Raw genomic sequence first — 18,023 nt, 5'->3', positions numbered from 1 at the left:
ATGCTGGTATCATGAGTTAATATTTGGCCAAATGCTCCCCTCCATTCTGATTACTCCCAGAGGCCTTTTATGTTACATTTAAGCATAGAAAATGCCATCTGAAGACTTGCCAAGAGACCCATTCACACACTGCCAATTGAGGCAGAAATTCACTAGGGTGAGTATATATATTGTACACTGCAAACAAAATGATATAATTTCAGGGATATCACAGGAACTGAGAAACACTAGGCTGCATCAAGCACAAAATCACTGCTTGTTGGGCGAATAAAATTAATACGACTAATAAAAATCCAGCAGACTAGAATCTCCAAATATTTTTAATAGGATATTGCAGGACGCGATATTGTCCAAGTATATATACATATAAAGCAATGGGTCCACAGTGGTGGTTGAGGAGTCATGGCAAGGTGAAGCTGATATCAAGTGTCCGTGTGTAATTATTCTGAGAGCCACTGAATAGAACTCCCTGCCTGCTGAGCAACAAAACCTTGAGTAGCTCACAAGTAATTGCTGCAATGAAACCATAATGTATCTACGTTACGCAGTGAAAAGAATACCCTCTTAAATATCAGTGAATAATGTCCCAGTGCTGTCTATTAAATATAAGACATCAAGTTAATTACCTTTCTCTACTTCACTGTCAAAGGACAATTTCCTTCTTCGAAGTTTGCAGTTATCTCCATCCGAATCATTAGTAGTTTGTGATCTTATTATGAGATCAGCCTTGAGTAATGAAACATGTAATGCAATGACAGATTAGTCCCATTTGAAAACAACATGTTATCAATAGGCGATTGACTGTTAATCATGTTCCTGTTTTAAGGAAGGCAAGATTACACTACTCAGTCTGGATTGAATGAAAATAGTATTGACATAGCTCAATATTAATAATTAAAATGGTCACATGGATGGAATAATTCCAGCAGTGTTACCATCTGATGGTGAAATAATAATGTCCAGACAATTAGTTCACTATAAGGCATGAGTGTGTTGTCATCAGCTCCTGAGCTTCTTGGAATAATGTTTTTTAAGTAACAAAGTGTGGTGAAGTTAAATAACAAAAAAAATTAAAATACGCTCTTACAAAGGATGCGTATTATTGCAGGCAGTAATGTGATTATAATTAGCTGTGCTGTTTAATTACATGGTAATGATTACAAAGGTTAAGTTTTACAACAATAAATATAAGGCTGATATACACCAGGCAGTTTACTCTTTATTATCTGTCCAGTCCCTCTCTTCCTCCCTCTCCAATTCAGCTCATTGAAACATTTTTTCTGTAGTTGAAAATTGTGGTTTCTCTTTTTATCCATCTTATCTTGTTGTCTACATGAAGTTTTAATTTGTGCTTTTTGTTGCAGAAATGGATTAAAGCAGCATTTAACACATTTGAATCATTTTCAGTGACAAAAAATTGAGCAATAACATGCTGATAATGTATTTAAAAACAAATGATACGGCATGAAGACAGTGCTGTGTGTGACTATGCACAAGGCATGGGTTTGCTGAGTTGGAAAATGAAGATGGAGCACAGCAGGCTGCTGAAGGAAAGAGGGCAAGGAGAAAGAGACGAGCAGCTAGTCCTGCAGAAGGAGGGGAGGAGTCAATGGAGGCGACACCAAGTATGAGCCCTAGGAGGATTGTAAGGGCGAATACAAATCGAGAGGACTTGCGGCCAGCTGGTGTGGGGGATAGACCGGAGAATCACACTGTCGCCAGGAAAAGGCAAGTCTACGTGATTGGAGACTCTTTACTGAGAAGAATAGACAGGCCTGTAACTAGACCTGATCGGGAGAACAGAAGGGTGTGCTGTCTGCCAGGGACTAAGATACAGGATGTGGACCTGAGGCTGAATAGGATCCTAGCGGGAGCGGGAAAGAATCCGTTGATTGTCCTTCATGTGGGAACGAATGATACGGCTAGTTACTCGCTGGACTGTATCAAGGAGGACTATGCCAGACTGGGGAAGACGCTCAAAGAAATCGAGGCTCAGGTGATCTTCAGTGGGATTCTGCCGGTTCCTAGAGCAGGGCAACGAAGGAGTGACAAGATTATGGCGATCAACAGATGGCTCAGGCATTGGTGTTATAAGGAGGGCTTTGGGATGTACGGTCATTGGGAAGCGTTTACGGACAGACAACTGTTCGCTCAGGATGGACTTCATCTAAGTAAGGAGGGAAATAGAATTCTAGGATGGAGGCTCGCCGACCTCATCAAGGGAGCTTTAAACTAGGAAGTTGGGGGAGATGGTTGGGAGATGTTCAGGAGATATCCACGCCGGAATATAACCTGGAGAGGGAAGTAAACAAAGTGAGAGGGGATACCCTTGCGGACCAAAGAATTGATCCAAGGAGGAATAGTGGAGTAGAAACCAGAGTAACGGGTGATGCTGGTGGTAGAAGGTCTGTGCACGACGGGGGAAAGAATGTCACTGACGCCAAACGCCAAAAATTAAAATGTCTGTACACTAATGCGAGGAGCCTAGGTAACAAGATGGAGGAACTGGAGCTACTGGTGCAGGAAGTGAAACCGGATATTATAGGGATAACAGAAACCTGGTGGAATAGTACTCATGATTGGAGTACAGGTATTGAAGGCTATGTGCTGTCTAGGAAAGACAGGAAGAAAGGCAAAGGTGGTGGAGTAGCCTTGTACATCAATGATGAGATTAACTGTAATGAAATAAGAAGCGATGGAATGGATAAGACAGAGTCTGTCTGGGCAAAAATCACACTGGGTAAAAAAGCAACTAGAGCTTCCCCTGAGATAGTGCTTGGGGTGTGCTATAGACCACCGGGATCTGATTTGGATATGGATAGAGACCTCTTTAATGTCTTTAATGAAGTAAACACAAAGGGGAAATGTGTGATTATGGGAGACTTCAACTTCCCAGATATAGACTGGAGGACGAGTGCTTGCAAGAATAATAGGGGTCAGATTTTTCTGGATGTGATAGCGGATGGATTTCTTCATCAAGTAGTTGAAGTACCTACGAGAGGGGATGCCATTTTAGATTTGGTTTTGGTGAGCAGTGAGGACCTCGTAGAAGAAATGGTGGTAGGGGACAACCTTGGTTCGAGTGATCATGAGCTGATTCAGTTCAAACTAGATGGAAGGATAAACAAATGTAGATCTGGGATTAGGGTTTTTGACTTCTCGAGGGCTAATTTTAAAGAGTTAAGGAAATTAGTTAGGGAAGTGGATTGGACGGAGGAACTTGTGGATTTAAATGTGGAGGAGGCCTGGAATTACTTTAAGTCACAGCTGCGGAAATTGTCGGAAGCCTGCATCCCAAGAAAGGGGAAAAAAACCATGGGCAGGAGTTGTAGGCCAAGCTGGATGAGGAAGCAACTCAGAGAGGGGATTAGAAAAAAGCAGAAAGCTTACAGGGAGTGGAAGAAAGGTGGGATTAGCAAGGGAAGCTACCTTGGTGAGGTCAGAACATGTAGGGATAAAGTGAGGAAGGCTAAAAGCCGCATTGAACTGGACCTTGCAAAGGGAATCAAAACCAATAGTAAAAGGTTCTACAGCCACATAAATAAGAAGAAAACAAAGAAAGAAGAAGTGGGGCCACTATACACTGAGGATGGAATGGAGGTTAAGGATAACCTAGGCATGGCCCAATATCTAAATAAGTACTTTGCCTCAGTTTTTAATAAGACTAGTGAGGAGTTTAGCGATGATGGAGGGATGATAAACGGGAATGTGGATATGGAGGTGGATATTACCGCAACTGAGGTAGAGGCCAAACTTGAACAGCTTAATGGGACAAAATCGGAGGGCCCGGACAATCTCCATCTGAGGATATTAAAGGAACTGGCGCATGAAATTGCGAGCCCGTTAGCGAGAATTTTTAAGCAATCGATAAACTCAGGGGTTGTGCTGTACGACTGGAGGATTGCTAACGTAGTTCCTATTTTTAAGAAAGGGAATAAAAGTGATCCGAGTAATTATAGGCCTGTTAGCTTGACGTCTGTAGTATGTAAGGTCCTAGAAAAAATTTTAAGGGAGAAAGTAGTTAAGGACATAGAGGTCAATGGTAATTGGGACAAATTGCAACATGGATTTACTAAAGGTAGATCGTGCCAAACCAATCTGATCTCCTTCTTTGAGAAGGTGACGGATTACTTAGATAAAGGAAATGTGGTAGATATAATTTACCTCGATTTCAGTAAGGCGTTTGACACGGTTCCACATGGGGAACTGTTAGTTAAATTGGAAAAGATCGGGATGAATATGAAAGTTGTAAGGTGGATAAGGAACTGGTTAAAGGGGAGACTCCAGCGGGTCGTATTGAAGGGTGAACTGTCAGGCTGGAAGGAGGTCACTAGTGGAGTCCCTCAAGGATCGGTTTTGGGACCGATCTTATTTAACCTTTTTATTACTGACCTTGGCACAAAGAGCGGGAATGTGCTAATAAAGTTTGCGGATGACACAAAGCTGGGGGGTATTGCTAACACGGAGAAGGACAGGGATACTATTCAGGAAGATCTGGACCACCTTGTAAACTGGAGTAATAGTAATAGGATGAAATATAGTAGTGAAAAGTGCAAGGTCATGCACTTAGGGATTAATAATAAGAATTTTAGATATACGTTGGGGACGCATCAGTTGGAAGCGACAGAGGAGGAGAAGGACCTTGGGGTATTGGTTGATAGCAGGATGACTATGAGCTGCCAATGCGATACGGCTGTTAAAAAAGCAAATGCGATTTTAGGATGCATCAGGCGAGGTATTTCCAGCAAGGATAAGGAGGTGTTAGTACCGTTATATAAGGCGCTGGTGAGACCCCATCTGGAATATTGTGTGCAGTTCTGGTGTCCCATGTTCAAGAAGGATGAATTCAAACTGGAACAGGTTCAGAGACGGGCTACTAGGATGATCCGAGGAATGGAAAACCTGCCTTATGAAAGGAGACTCAAAGAGCTTGGCTTGTTTAGCCTGGGCAAAAGAAGGCTGCGGGGGGATATGCTTGCTCTATATAAATATATCAGGGGGGTTAACGTTAGGGAGGGAGAGGAATTATTTAAGTTTAGTACTAATGTAGGCACGAGGACGAATGGGTACAAACTGGATATAAGGAAGTTTAGACTTGAAATTAGACGAAGGTTTCTAACCATTAGGGGAGTGAAGTTCTGGAACAGCCTTCCGAGGGAAGTAGTGGGGGCAAAAGACTTTTCTGGCTTTAAGACTAAGCTTGATAAGTATATGGAGGGGCTGTTATGATAGGATAGTTTAATTTGGGCAATTGATCTTGGATTATCACCAGATAAGTCTGCTCAATGGTCTGCGGGGAGATGTTGGATGGGATGGGAACTGAGTTACTGCAGAGAATTCCTTCTTGGGTGCTGGCTGGTGAGTCTTGCCCACATGCTCAGGGTTTAGCTGATCGCCATATTTGGGGTCGGGAAGGAATTTTCCTCCAGGGCGGATTGGCAGGGCCCCTGGAGGTTTTTCACCTTCCCCTGCAGCGTGGGGCATGGGTCGCTTGCTGGTGGATTCTCTGCAGCTTGAGGTCTTCAAACCAATTTTGAGGATTTCAATAACTCAGTCTTGGGTTAGAGGTTGTTATAAAAGTGGATGGGTAGGGTTCTGTGGCCTGCCTTGTGCAGGAGGTCAGACTAGATGATCATATTGGTCCCTTCTGACCTATGAGTCTTTGAGTCTATTTCCCTTCCCCTTGCTGGTGAGACGGGACATGCCAATTGGGTAAGTTGCTCAGTCATGTGAATGGGCTGGGACTAAGGGACAATGAAACATTTACTGCTCTTGCTGCCACTCTCACTGTAGTCCTGAAGGGTGAGGTTTAGATTTATATGGACTTCACAACAGTGTCCCACGGATGGAATAATGGAGGAGAGAAAAGCTAGGTGAAAAGAAGGTAGGAATAGCTCAGGGATAGCCAGGCATATGCATCTATCAGTTAATTAAAAAACTGGGACCACCTGGAGTTTCCAAAAGCACATTGGTCACAAATGTGCTGATTGCATCATTTACATATTATTTTGAGAGTTGTGCAGTGTTCTCACAACAAATTTTTTGGTGGCCTCACAGTGCAGCCGCCAACTCTCACTAGTGGCCGCAGTGACACTTTTTCCTAAAATACTTAATTAACTTTAGGAAAAACAATTAAAAATGCACAGATTCACATCCAAGTCATTGTATTTGTAGTTTTTTTTTGGCAAACTCAGTAATAATGCTGCATTCCCCTTCAGCCCCCCCATCCAGGGCTTAATGGGTCCTGGGGCTTGCTGTGAAAAGTGACAGTTGTATATTTGTTAATATCACAGTGCACTTAGTAGCTACCTGCGAGGCTATGAAAAGTGATAAGTGATATTAACAAACATACAAGTATCACTTTTCACAGATACCTAGTAAGTCTGCTGTGAAAAGTGATACTTGAGTGTTTGTTAATATCACTTTTCTCAGCAAGCCCCAGGATCCATTAAGCCCTGGATGCAGGGACCAAAGAGGGAGGCAGCAGGGGCCAGAGGTGATGGTGGGATGGACGCAGGGCTGGGGGAGGCAGTGGGGAGCTCGGGCAATGGGGGATGGATGCGAGACCAGGAAGACACCGGAGTCCAGGAGCGATGGATACAGGGCTGTAGGAGGCAGCAGGGATCAGGGGCGATGGGGATGGGGATGCGCCCTGTTGTCATGTGGCCAGAGCCAGGGCCGGGTGTCTGCTGCCATGTGGCCAAGGACAGGGCTCAGTGCCCGCGACCAGAGCCTGGAGCTGGGGATAGGAACTGTGTGGCCAGAGCCAGGGATCAGAGCCCACTGCCATGCAGCTGGAGTTGTGGGTCAGTGCCTGGGGCTGCTGCATGACCAGTTCCCAGAGCTGGCCAGAGCCCAGGGGTGCATGGCTGGAGCCAGGAGTCAGTGCCCACCACTGTGTGGGAACAGAGCTGTGGGCTGGGGCCTGCTGCTGTGCAGGGAAGCCTGATGCTGTGGAGCTGGGGCAGAGACCACATAGCCAGAGCTGTGAGTTGGCACCTGCTGCCATGTAGTTAGGGCAGGCGATCAGCACCAGAACCTGGGCCGGATCCAGGTACCAGCGCAGCAAGCTGGTGCTTGGGGCAGCCAATTGGAAGGGGTGGCATGTCTGGGTCTTTGGCGGCAATTTGGCGGCGAGTCCCTCTGGGGAAGGACTGGCTGCCAAATTGCTGCTGAAGAATAAAGTGGCGCGGTAGAGCTGCTGCTGAAGTGCCACCGATCACGGCTTTTTTTTTTTTTTACTTCGCTGCTTGGGGTGGCAAAAAAGCTGGAGCTGGCCCTGCTGAGCCGTGTGGCTGAAGCTCAGAGCCAGTGCCCACCACCACAAGGTCAGAACTGGGGGCCAGAAGTCAACTGATGCGCCACAGCCAGAGCCAGGGGTTGGTGCCCAAAGCCCTGTGCTTGGAGCCCACTGCCATGCGGCTGGGGCTGGGGTTGGGGCTGGGGATTGGCGGCTGGAGCCAGTACATGCCCCTGTGTGGCTGGAGCTTGGAACTGGAGCTGGGGGCCAGCGCCAGCTGGAACGAGGGGTTGGAGACTGAATCCCTGAAGCTGGAGGCCAGGTCTGCATGACCAGAGTTGTGGGGTGGGGGTGAGTACCCGCTGCCCTGCAGTCAGAACCCAGAGCCGCACAGCCAGGTTCTTGAAGTCCTGCCATTGGAGCCTGCCGTCCAACCCCCCCAGTGTGGGTCAAGAACTCACCTTGCTCCTGCAGCATTGTGCTCCACCTCTCTCCAGGAGCAACAAGGAGGAGTGGGAAGGGCTGATGCTTTGCCTCCCCCCATTACCACCCAGGAGGCTGTCATTGCCACATGAAAAGCCCCTGGTGGCTGCATGCGGCCACAGTGGCTGCATTTGAGACACGCTGTGTTAGTCAGCGAGTTACTAGTTAAGACCCTGTTCCTGAGAATTCATAGGCATCGGTGCCTTCCCATTGTGTGGAGCCCCAAACGTGTCTCTAGTTGCTTCTTCACTTGGGCGTGTACGGGTGGGGCAGTAAGAATCAGGAGCCACCCTTAAGGAACTAATGGGTAGGGAGGCTGGGTGTAAAGGAACTGTCTCTGGATTCTACATCATGGACTTTTAACACACATGATGGATAGAGTTTCATGAGCCTCTAAGGAGAAAAATAATTATACAACATCATTATGATGAAAGCACAGAAATAGTTGCTCACAAGCCTCTATCATGTAGAACTAATTCTATCCTCAAGAAGCTCTCAAATATGCAGAGTTTCAGGCCTATATTCAATGTATCAGTAAAGTATATTATATCTAACATCTAAATAACAGCGATGACCTTTCCAAAGCAGAGTTAACATATGGCACAGAAAAGATAATTTTGTAAAGAAAAAAAAATACAATTTTTATGAAAGAAGGCTCAGCATTAAAAATAACATGATTTGTTCTATAAAGTGACTTTTAATATGCTCTATTTAAAAAACAAAACAAAACAAACTAAAACATATGTAGAACTTCCCTGATTTGTACTTTGCTGATCAGCAACCCTTGTGCCCGGCATTTGAGTACAAAATCCCAGTGGTCTTTGTCTCCCCATGGATTCAAGAGCAGTGGTCTCTCTCAGCATGGATTCAAGAGCAGAGTGCTACAGGGAGGTCTCTCCATACTAAGGCTGCATTATCTCTATTTTAAAATATACTGGAAAACCTGGAATACTGTGATGTATATCAGGAATAATTAAACCTAAGTTTTAACTATGTTTTTCAAATATATAACTATAAAGGGGCAGATCCACTGTGCAGTATAGCCCATACTTTCTGGACATGGCTAGATGCACTTTTACAGCAGTATGTGTTTGGCAAAGCTACCTAGATAGTAGCTTCTCTCTTGTTCCTCCTGTATTGTGATAACTAGGCCTACAAATTTACCCTAAGTGTGAGCTTAACTGTGAAAGTTTATAAAGCGAGTGAAAGTTTATAAAATGTCACAATAACCGATACCAATAGATGTTGAAGGGAAAGAGGGAGAAAAAGACAGATTTGGTCCGAACAGAAAGGCCTACTGGACTAACTCGAGTACTGTGTTTTAAATCATGCCTGGGAAACAAGAGAAGTGTAGGACTAAAAATCAATTAACCAAAATTGATGTTTTATCCACAGATTAGGTTGAATTTCCAATACAATAAGAGGATGGGCTATTCTGCCCATCAATCCCTTTTGGTGTCCTTAAAAAGGAACTTAGGTCAGCACTGGCTAACTGAAAGACAAAAAGAGGGGAAGGAGCCAGCTTCACCACCACAGCTGTCACCCCCACTGTTGCCTAACATCCCAGACCTTCTTCATCCTAATCCTTAAAGATGTCCTGACCAGACTAGGCCAAAGCAGAGAGGTAGGTAACATTGCCACCTCCACCGCCTCTGGGGAAATCTTGACCACCACCTAGGATGTAAGACTTTACACACTGGGAGTGGGGGGAAGTATTGCTTTCTTTCTCCACTTTATTCCTTTGCTCCCCCTGGAACACTGCTCCTCCATGCACCCCTAGGGGCCTGTGTGCGGGTCCACCCCTGAGTCTAGCTCAATTAGCTTCCCCTCTTTTCTCTCAAAAGAGAAGTCTTTACCATCTTTAATACTAATATCTAAAAGACTTTTGTGATTGTTCTGTGTTTTTGCAATTTTTGTTGTTTTGTTTTTAAAATGTTTTGGAGTTATTCTTGTTTTGTGATTTGGGAATTTTTTTTCTGTTTTGTTTGTGGTATCAATTTTTGTTGTTCCACAGGTTACATCCTCATGGTGGGCTTAGCTGCCCTCACAAATATTGGTAGTGAAAAGGTGGGCAAGATCTGTCATCGAGTACAAATGTCTGCTAAGTTTTACTGCCTTTGGGTGTTCCAAATAGCTCAGGGGCAGGAAAACTTTTCGGCCTGAGGGCCGCATCAGGTTTCGTTAATTGTATGGAGGGCCGGTTAGGGGATGGGGTCATGGCCCGGCCTCCACCTCCTATCTGTCCCCCTGGGACCCCTGCCTCATCCAACCACTCCTTCTCCTTGTCCTCTGGCTGCTCCTGGAACCCATGTCCTGACTGACCCCCACTGCCCCATCCAACCCCCTCCTCCTTCCTGACTGCCCCATGGGACCCCTACCCCCATTCAATCCCCATTTCCCCCCCTGACCGCCCAACCTCATCCACACCCCCACGCTGACCACCCCCCCAAAATCCCCTGCCCTCTATCCCCTCCCCCCACTCCCTGCCCCCTTACCGCGGCCAGCATCACCGGTGGCTAGCGGTGCTACAGCTGCACTGCCTTGCTGGAGCTGGGCCACGCCACTGCCACAACGCAGCACAGAGACCAGATCAGGCTGGGATCTTGCAGCAGCACTGCCCCAGGAGCTCACAGCCCTGCTGCCCAAAGCATTGCGCCAGCGGCGGAGCGAGCAAGCTGAGGCTGCAAGGGAGGGAGCACAGCAGCGGAGGGGTCGGGGACTAGCCTCCCGGGCCAGGAGCTGGGGGGCAGGGCAGGATGGTCCCGTGGGCTGTAGTTTGCCCACCTCTGAAATAGCTCATAAATGCAGAAGTGATTCTTAAAGAACATCATCTTGTTGCTTCTTTGTAAAAGAAGGCAATATGCTTGGGTAAAAATGCTATCTGGGCTAAATGAATTTCTCTACGTGACAAAGTTTAGCCACTGGTGCATAAATGTTCACAGTTTGTGTAAGTATGCAGCCTTGAATGTGTAAGCGGCAAAAAGATGGGGAAAGTTTTTTTTCCCCATCTTTACCCATTCTGGGCATACAGCCAAAGAACTGATAACAGCTGGTTTGTTTTTAAACATCTTACAGTCATAAAATAGCAGCTGTTTGAGATTTGTTTTAGCTACAAAAGACATAAGTGGTAAGTTCTTAGCTTTTGTTAACATCTGGAAGGTTTAACTGTAATTTTGGTAAGATCTAATCAAATCAGATTTTAAATGCCAGCTGTGGGATAAATAATAACTAAGTACCCTCCCCCATCCTCCTCTATATGCTTAAATTAAAATGCATTTTTTGTGACATTATGAACAAATGTCTGATCGTAGGCAGAACTGGTTAACAGAAAAAGAGGGATTATGTTGTGATGATTAGGCCTACAAATTTACCCTAATTGGAAGCTCAACAGTAAAAAGTGAGTGAATGTTTATAAATGGTCATAACCACCACTTGTAATAAATGCTGATGGGAAAAGATAGGAAAGGGAGACAAAGACTGACTTAGTCCAAACAGAAAGGACTACTGAGATAATTTAAGAACTGAGCTATTACAAACATTGAATCTATCTCTGCTTGTAAGTATTCTCACACTTCTTATCAAACTGTCTGTACGGGGCTATCTTGATTATCACTTCAAAAGGTTTTTTTTTCCTTACCTAATTGGCCTCTCAGAGTTGGTAAGACAATTCCCACCTTTTCATGCTCTCTGTATGTGTATATATATCTCCTCAATATATGTTCCATTCCATGCATCCGAAGAAGTGGGCTGTAGCCCACGAAAGCTTATGCTCAAATAAATGTGTTAGTCTTTAAGGTGCCACAAGTACTCCTGTTCTTTTTATGGATACAGACTAACACAGCTGCTGCTCTGAAACCTTTCAAGAACTGTGTTTCAAATCATGCCAAGCAAACAAGAGAAGCCTGGGACTGGAAATCAATGAACCAAAATTGATGTGTTAGAAATTAGGCCTCATTGGTGGATAAAATAATGAGTGGACAGACTATTTTGCCCATCAGTCCCTTTTGGGGTTCTTAAGAGCAAAGAGACCACAGGGAAAAGCTGGGTGCCAGAACACTGACTGACTGAAAGATGAGAGAAGGGGAAGGAGAGAACTTCACCCTCATAACTGCTACCCCTGGTCTCCTGGGACCCTGGATCTTCATCCTAATCCTGAAAGGTGTCCAAAAAAGAGGGAGTCAGAAGATATCGCCACCTCTATTAGGCTCCAGCTAAATCCCAACCACTACTTGGGATGTGAGACACTATCACACTCTGCTCCTCCAACTCTGTGTATCCTTTTTCTTCCCCAACTTATTTCTTCTCTTTCCTTTCCTTCTCCTTTTGCCTTCTGTCTAAGAGGAGTCTAATTTACCTGGCAAAAACTGTATATTTTGCAACACTGCTGAGAGCCTGTGACCAGAAAGAGGCAGTTAAAAGCAATGCCCTAAATAGCCTGATGCTGGTATGAGTTTGCCAGGTCTCTGAGTGACTGATAAGACTGTGTGTTGCACCTTCCTTTTTTTCAGCAGTGAGATTGCAAGTGAGATTCAACATCAGAGATAGAAGCCTCATTTTCTATCTTTGCTGTTGTTTCCTCTCCCCTTTTGTGTGTTTGTGTCTTGTTTTTTCTTCTAGGAAATGGTGTTGAACTTCAACAACAACAGCTATAATAAACCCCCCAGCCCATCTCAACTAACTTCCTCCCATTTTCCCCAAAAGGACAGTGATTACTGTCTTCGATACCATCTAAAAGACTGTCAGACAAGGGGTTTCCTCCTAAAAACTTTACGGTTAAAAGGAAAAGGAACAAGGGATGATGTTAAAATGAAAGCTTTACTTAATACTTTACATTTCTGTCTCCTGAACTGTTATTGGGTTATCTATTGGCAGATAGAAATTTATTAAAGGTGCCATTGCTTGCTTTCTTTTTTTTCTTCTTCTTCAGGGGGAGGGATAGCTCAGTGGTTTGAGCATTGGCCTGTTAAACCCAGGGTTGTGAGTTCAATCCTTGAGGGGACCATTTAGGGATCTCTGGCAAAAATCTATCTGGGGATTGGTCTTGCTTTAAGCAGGGGTTGGACTAGATGATCTCCTGAGGTCCCTTCTACCCTGATATGCTATGATTTCAAATAATGCAAATTCCCTCCATTCTATTCTGTATCTTTAATAAAAGGTTAACAAGATTTTTAATTATGTATTTGCCATGGTACTACACAGGCTGAGGTCTCTGTTTACTAAACCCCGAGTCTTGTTTAACACTGTTTAATATTGGACTGTGACAATAACTTATTAACATTTTTGACCCTTTAGGCCCATTTATTCCATCCAAACTAATGCAACACTTCTCGCTCCTGTTAGCCAGAAGCATCCTCCCCTTCAGCCAATGTCCAACTCTCTATTTTTTTTCCAAATCCAGATTGACAAACTTCCAGGGAGAAGTAAACCCTACCCAGGCTGCATTTCCTTCTCCTTTCTCGAAGGGGACATGGTGGGCTGGGAGGCATCGTAAGGAAGTCATTAGTGGGAGGAGAGACAAACGGAGGTTCTGCAGGTTCAGGGTAGAGAAGACAAGCATGGGATGTCCTACCAAGAGTGCTTCATATGTTTTATTAGTTAATTTTGAATATAGGAAATGTAGTCCAAGAGGACAGAACTGTGGAACAAGATTTGCAAGACAATTACATTTGTTGTAGTATTAGTCATAAATTGAACCAGGGTAGCCTGATCTTGTTTATTTTCAATTTCTGATAAATATGTCAACAGTGTCAAATTTCCCTCATTAAGTTTATATTCATGTTTATTTCAAAATAGTTTTTTAATTGGCATATCAAAATATTCAAAATCCCTCTGGTTGAAATCTTAAAACTATCTGAATATGGAACCAAATCTTGGTAGTTTAACATCACCTGAGTCATCTCATTCACTTCTACTAGGTCTAACCAACTTCACTGGGACCATACAGATAAGTTTTCTTGAATAGAATTTGGCCTCAAGCCTTTTGCTTTTAATTCTGTTAACCTTTGTTTTTCATTTATTTTCCAGTTTTGATCATATGGAACTGATTCCACTCTCACACCATTATAAGTCAATTAACTTTGGTGTAAGAGAAAAGCCAGAACTTATATTTTCCAGGAACGTCTCTCTTTTCTGTGACTTAACGCATACACTCGAAAGAAAATCATAGAAAAATAACACCTACTGTATGTACCTTTGACGTTTCGTGTCTCAGATTAAAAGTCAGTTCTAGATTGGTGAGAAAGAGATCAGAAAATTCAGGATACATATCCAAAACCTCTAATAGGTCTTCTCTCTGGATCTTATGCAAGTCACAGTAGGTTAAAGCTCTCACATCTGCATTTGATTTCCCTGGTTTTGCATAAAGATGTACCATTTCTCCAAAAATATCATTTTTACCTGCAAAAACAAAATCAGACAGATTATTTTAATTATGAGAAATCCATTAAAATGAACGCACCCATAACTCTTCAAGAAACTTATACTATGGGATATGAAGTTATAAAACCTGATTATCCTGTTTTACACCAGTGAATGTAAATGGAGTAATTCCATCAAAATCAATGGTGTTACACTGGTATAAAACCGGACTAAGCGAGAGGAAAATCTGGAAATTTTTAAACTCGGTTTTGAATCAGTTTTGCATTATTACTGCCATAACAGAATACATGCAGAATTTCTACTAGCCCCTTCTTGTAACAAAAAATATAATCTAAAGTAGTAAATAATATTCTTGATGATGATATTTTATACTACAGTAGTGCCCAGAGCTCCCAATCTGGATTGAGACCACATAGTGTTAGCAAATGTACAAATACATATGATGACATAGTCCTTTCCCCAAAGATCTGCAATGTGAAAAGCTGACTCAATTTTCAATGTTAAAATTAATTTTGAACAGTAATTCAATACTTCAAGAGACAGGAGCCCCTTAAACAGAGCTGTTTTCATGCTGAAACTTTTACAACTCTGCTTTCCTTCAACCTTGACACATTTACAGTATTTATTACTAAAATTGTCATCAGTAATGTACATGCTTGTTTTTCCAAAATCCGCGTCTGATTTTTCATAGCATATGTAGCGAGGATGTAGACACAAAGAACCATGCCTTAAGCAGTAACTAGAGAACCCTTTGACAAGGAAGTTCCCTCATTTATTAAGATCCCTGCTGCATCCTGATCTTTGGTAGCTGTGGAGGACCAGGAACTCTGTAATCACTCCACACTTTATTCAGGCAAAATCTCCATTGCATGAAGTGAGGTATGTGGGATCAGGCCTCCAGACTGAAATGGGTCCAGAGTTCATCTCCATTATCCGTCTTTCAAAAATTTACAAAGATTTTGGCCATCATGTTCAGGAGTGAACTTTGATTTTGGGTGCCCATCTCGAGAAACTTTGTACCTTGTTATCAGAAGTGCTGAGAACCTATAGTTCCAATTTACTTCAAAACAAAGTTGTAGATGCTCAGCTCCTCTGAAAATAGGGCCCAGAGTGTTCCAAGTTGGGTACCCAAATTCAATGAATCAGTAGCCACTTAGGAAATCTTGGCTTTTGTTTCTTCCCTACATCCTCTCTTCTGCAAGGCACAGAAGGGACAAAATGATCACAAACATCCTCCAGCTCTGGCCTGGAAAGAGGTAGCAATTAGCCATTATACAAACCTTGCCCTCCCTTAACCAACAATGCTAAAAAGCTCCCCCTCACAATATACTGCATGGTTGGAGTTCTGAAAATTTGGGGGGATGGCAGTCTAGAGAGGGAGGAAATGGGAGCAGTCCAACTACGCAGATTTATACTCTCCAGGACCACTGGTTTTTCCATTATAATGCTGAGCTGCATTATCTTCCTCTGAGAAAAGGGCTAGTGTACCACTGCAATCAGATCCATAGTGATAGCATAGCTTGGCTCTTGAATGACATGCTGCCAGGAGGAAGGGGATTGGGGAGCACCAAGAAGGGCCTGACTGTCCAGAACCCGCTCACATCTAAGGGTTTCTTTGAGGATTTGGGGACATATGCACAGTGCAGAGGGCTTTGGACATGCCACGTGTGTGTGGCTTCAAACTTTTCCCAGTGGAGGGAAGGATGCATCAACAGGAGTTTTCCATGTTAATTTTCCCTCCTGTGTGCTTTTCTGCAGGTGGCAATAGTAGGGCCCCAAGTTGTTTTTGGCAAAATGTTGTTTATCTTTGTTCTTTTTCAATGAGGTTTTATTGACGGCTAATTTCATGCAGGCTAATTTAAACCAGCCCATCATTCTGACGAATATCGTTTTATTGTTGACTTGTACTCTCCCATGTGTTTATATTCCTGCTGTCACAAACCCTTAGTGACCAATGCAGCAGCAAGCAAGCATAAAAGCCTATCATTTGCATAGCACAATAGCCAATAAAATAAAAATAATTCCCTCATTTTTTTTCTTGACTGTGAGGACTACAATTATTTTCACATATTTTAAGATGGTCTCCATGGGATAGATTGAACACTCTACCAGAAGGTGTTCTGGAAGCTCCACATGGTTCTCCTTCCAGTTTCCTGGCATTATTTCTTCCAGAGGGATAGGGTTTGCAATAAGAGTAGGATTCTGTTATTCCACAAAACCTCGGTGGCACTCAGGTAGTATAGGGAGGTCATTTGTCTCTGCACTAGCCTCTCTCTCCCCTCTGTGTTTTCTGTTGGGGTTTGATCCTGCTCCCAGTGAAGTAGGTGACAAAACTTCTGTTGACTCCAGTGAGGAAGGTTAAAACTTTTTGTTCAACACAACTCCATTGTAATTAAAGATAGGTGACATTTTTTGCATGAAACAATTTTTGGTGAAAAACGAAGATTTGACAACACAAACATTTCATGAATTCTTGTCAAAATTTCTTCAGTTGACCTCTCCCCTCCAAATTTCAAAAAAATCAGAACATTTATTTTCAACATTTTCTAAATGAAACACTTCACTTTTAAAATTCAAAATGACTTTTTGGTTCAAGATTTCTTTTAATTCTGCTAAAAAAAACAGTCAAAATGTTTCAAATGCTCAAAATTGAAGAGAAACATTTTGTTGGACTCAAAATGGTTTTTTTTACTTTTCAATTTTTCAAAATTTTATTTGTGTTTTGATGCGAAACAATTTTTCCTCCCAATATTTTGGAATTGCCAATGCATGGAAAAATCCATTATTCACCCATCTCCAACTGTAACCTCACCTCTAAGGAGCCAATGCCATAGGACTAACTCACTGTAGGGGGAACTGCCTATATTAATGCTGTTTCATACAATATTAACTTAGGCAGGGATTTATGTTGGAGTTGATCCGGGAAATTTCTAAATGCACAGGCAGCTGGGCTCTTTGATGCACAGGGATTCTCTACTCTCTGTATGGACTCTCCAGATCCTATCCTTTCCCCTGTACAGCAAAGTCACTTGTGATATGGATAGGCTCCTTTCCTGACCATGAGGTGAGGATATTATGTAGGTGGTGCTGCTAAACTAGTCACTTAGAAGCTTGATTTTAAAGTGACTGAATCATTCACAGGGTACACGAACCAAATATGGCAATGACCTTTTCAGTCTGCTGTTCTGTAGTTTGCGTTAGCAGAAAGATGACATTCCATCTCCTTAGTTTGCAAATACATACCAAGAATAGCTACAACAATGTCATTCTTGAGGATTTCAATGGAGCCTCTTGACAGGAAGTAAAGAGCTGTGAGAACATCACCACAGTGGACTAAAGTGTCACCAGGAGGAGCATGGGTTGTCTTAAACTTCATAGCTAAAGCTCGGAGACAACCTTTACTGGCCCCCTGGAAAGCTTTGCAGTTCTGAAGCAAGTTTTGGTTGAGGTGTAGACAAATGTCAGCTTGTAAGCATTCTGGAAACCCCTTTAGGACCTGAAGAGAAAAATGAAAGAGTTTCACATCAATACTATGCAAATAATTTTAAATAACTTGCAATGTTCCCAGTATGAATGCATTGACATAAAAATAGTGGTGAGTAGCAAGACTGTTCAGAATACAGTAACTCCTCGCTTAATGTTGAAGTTATGTTCCTGAAAAATGCAACTTTAAGCGAAACTATGTTAAGCGAATCCAATTTTCCCATAAGAATTAATGTAAATAGGGGAGTTTAGGGTCCAGGGGATTTTTTTTCACCAGACAAAGGGTATACATAGTATAAGTTTTAAACAAACAATTTAATACTTTACACAGCAATGATGATTGTGAAACTTGGTTGAGGTGGTGGAGTCAGAGGGTGGGATATTTCCTAGGGAATGCCTTACTGTTAAATGATGAACTAGAACTCGGCTGAGCCCTCAA

General features: G+C 43.1%; 1 protein-coding gene across 6 annotated transcripts in view; it reads right to left on the bottom strand.

Annotated features, from left to right (window-relative positions):
• Positions 1-18,023, bottom strand: part of KCNH7 (potassium voltage-gated channel subfamily H member 7) — a 326,344-nt gene that overhangs the window by 23,176 nt on the left and 285,145 nt on the right. For 5 of the 6 annotated variants that reach the window (XM_050917200.1, XM_050917202.1, XM_050917204.1 and 2 more), the window contains 3 exons: positions 17,345-17,597; positions 13,914-14,119; positions 627-726 (listed from right to left, as the gene is read on the bottom strand). In XM_050917200.1, the coding sequence (XP_050773157.1) occupies positions 627-726; positions 13,914-14,119; positions 17,345-17,597 (559 nt within the window). The remainder of the gene's footprint in view (positions 1-626; positions 727-13,913; positions 14,120-17,344; positions 17,598-18,023) is intronic. The other variant, XM_050917201.1, reaches the window with a different exon arrangement.

The sequence above is a fragment of the Gopherus flavomarginatus genome, chromosome 10, assembly GCF_025201925.1.
Source record: "Gopherus flavomarginatus isolate rGopFla2 chromosome 10, rGopFla2.mat.asm, whole genome shotgun sequence".
Taxonomy (NCBI): Eukaryota; Metazoa; Chordata; order Testudines; family Testudinidae; genus Gopherus; species Gopherus flavomarginatus.
This window is presented reverse-complemented; position numbering and strand designations above follow the sequence as displayed.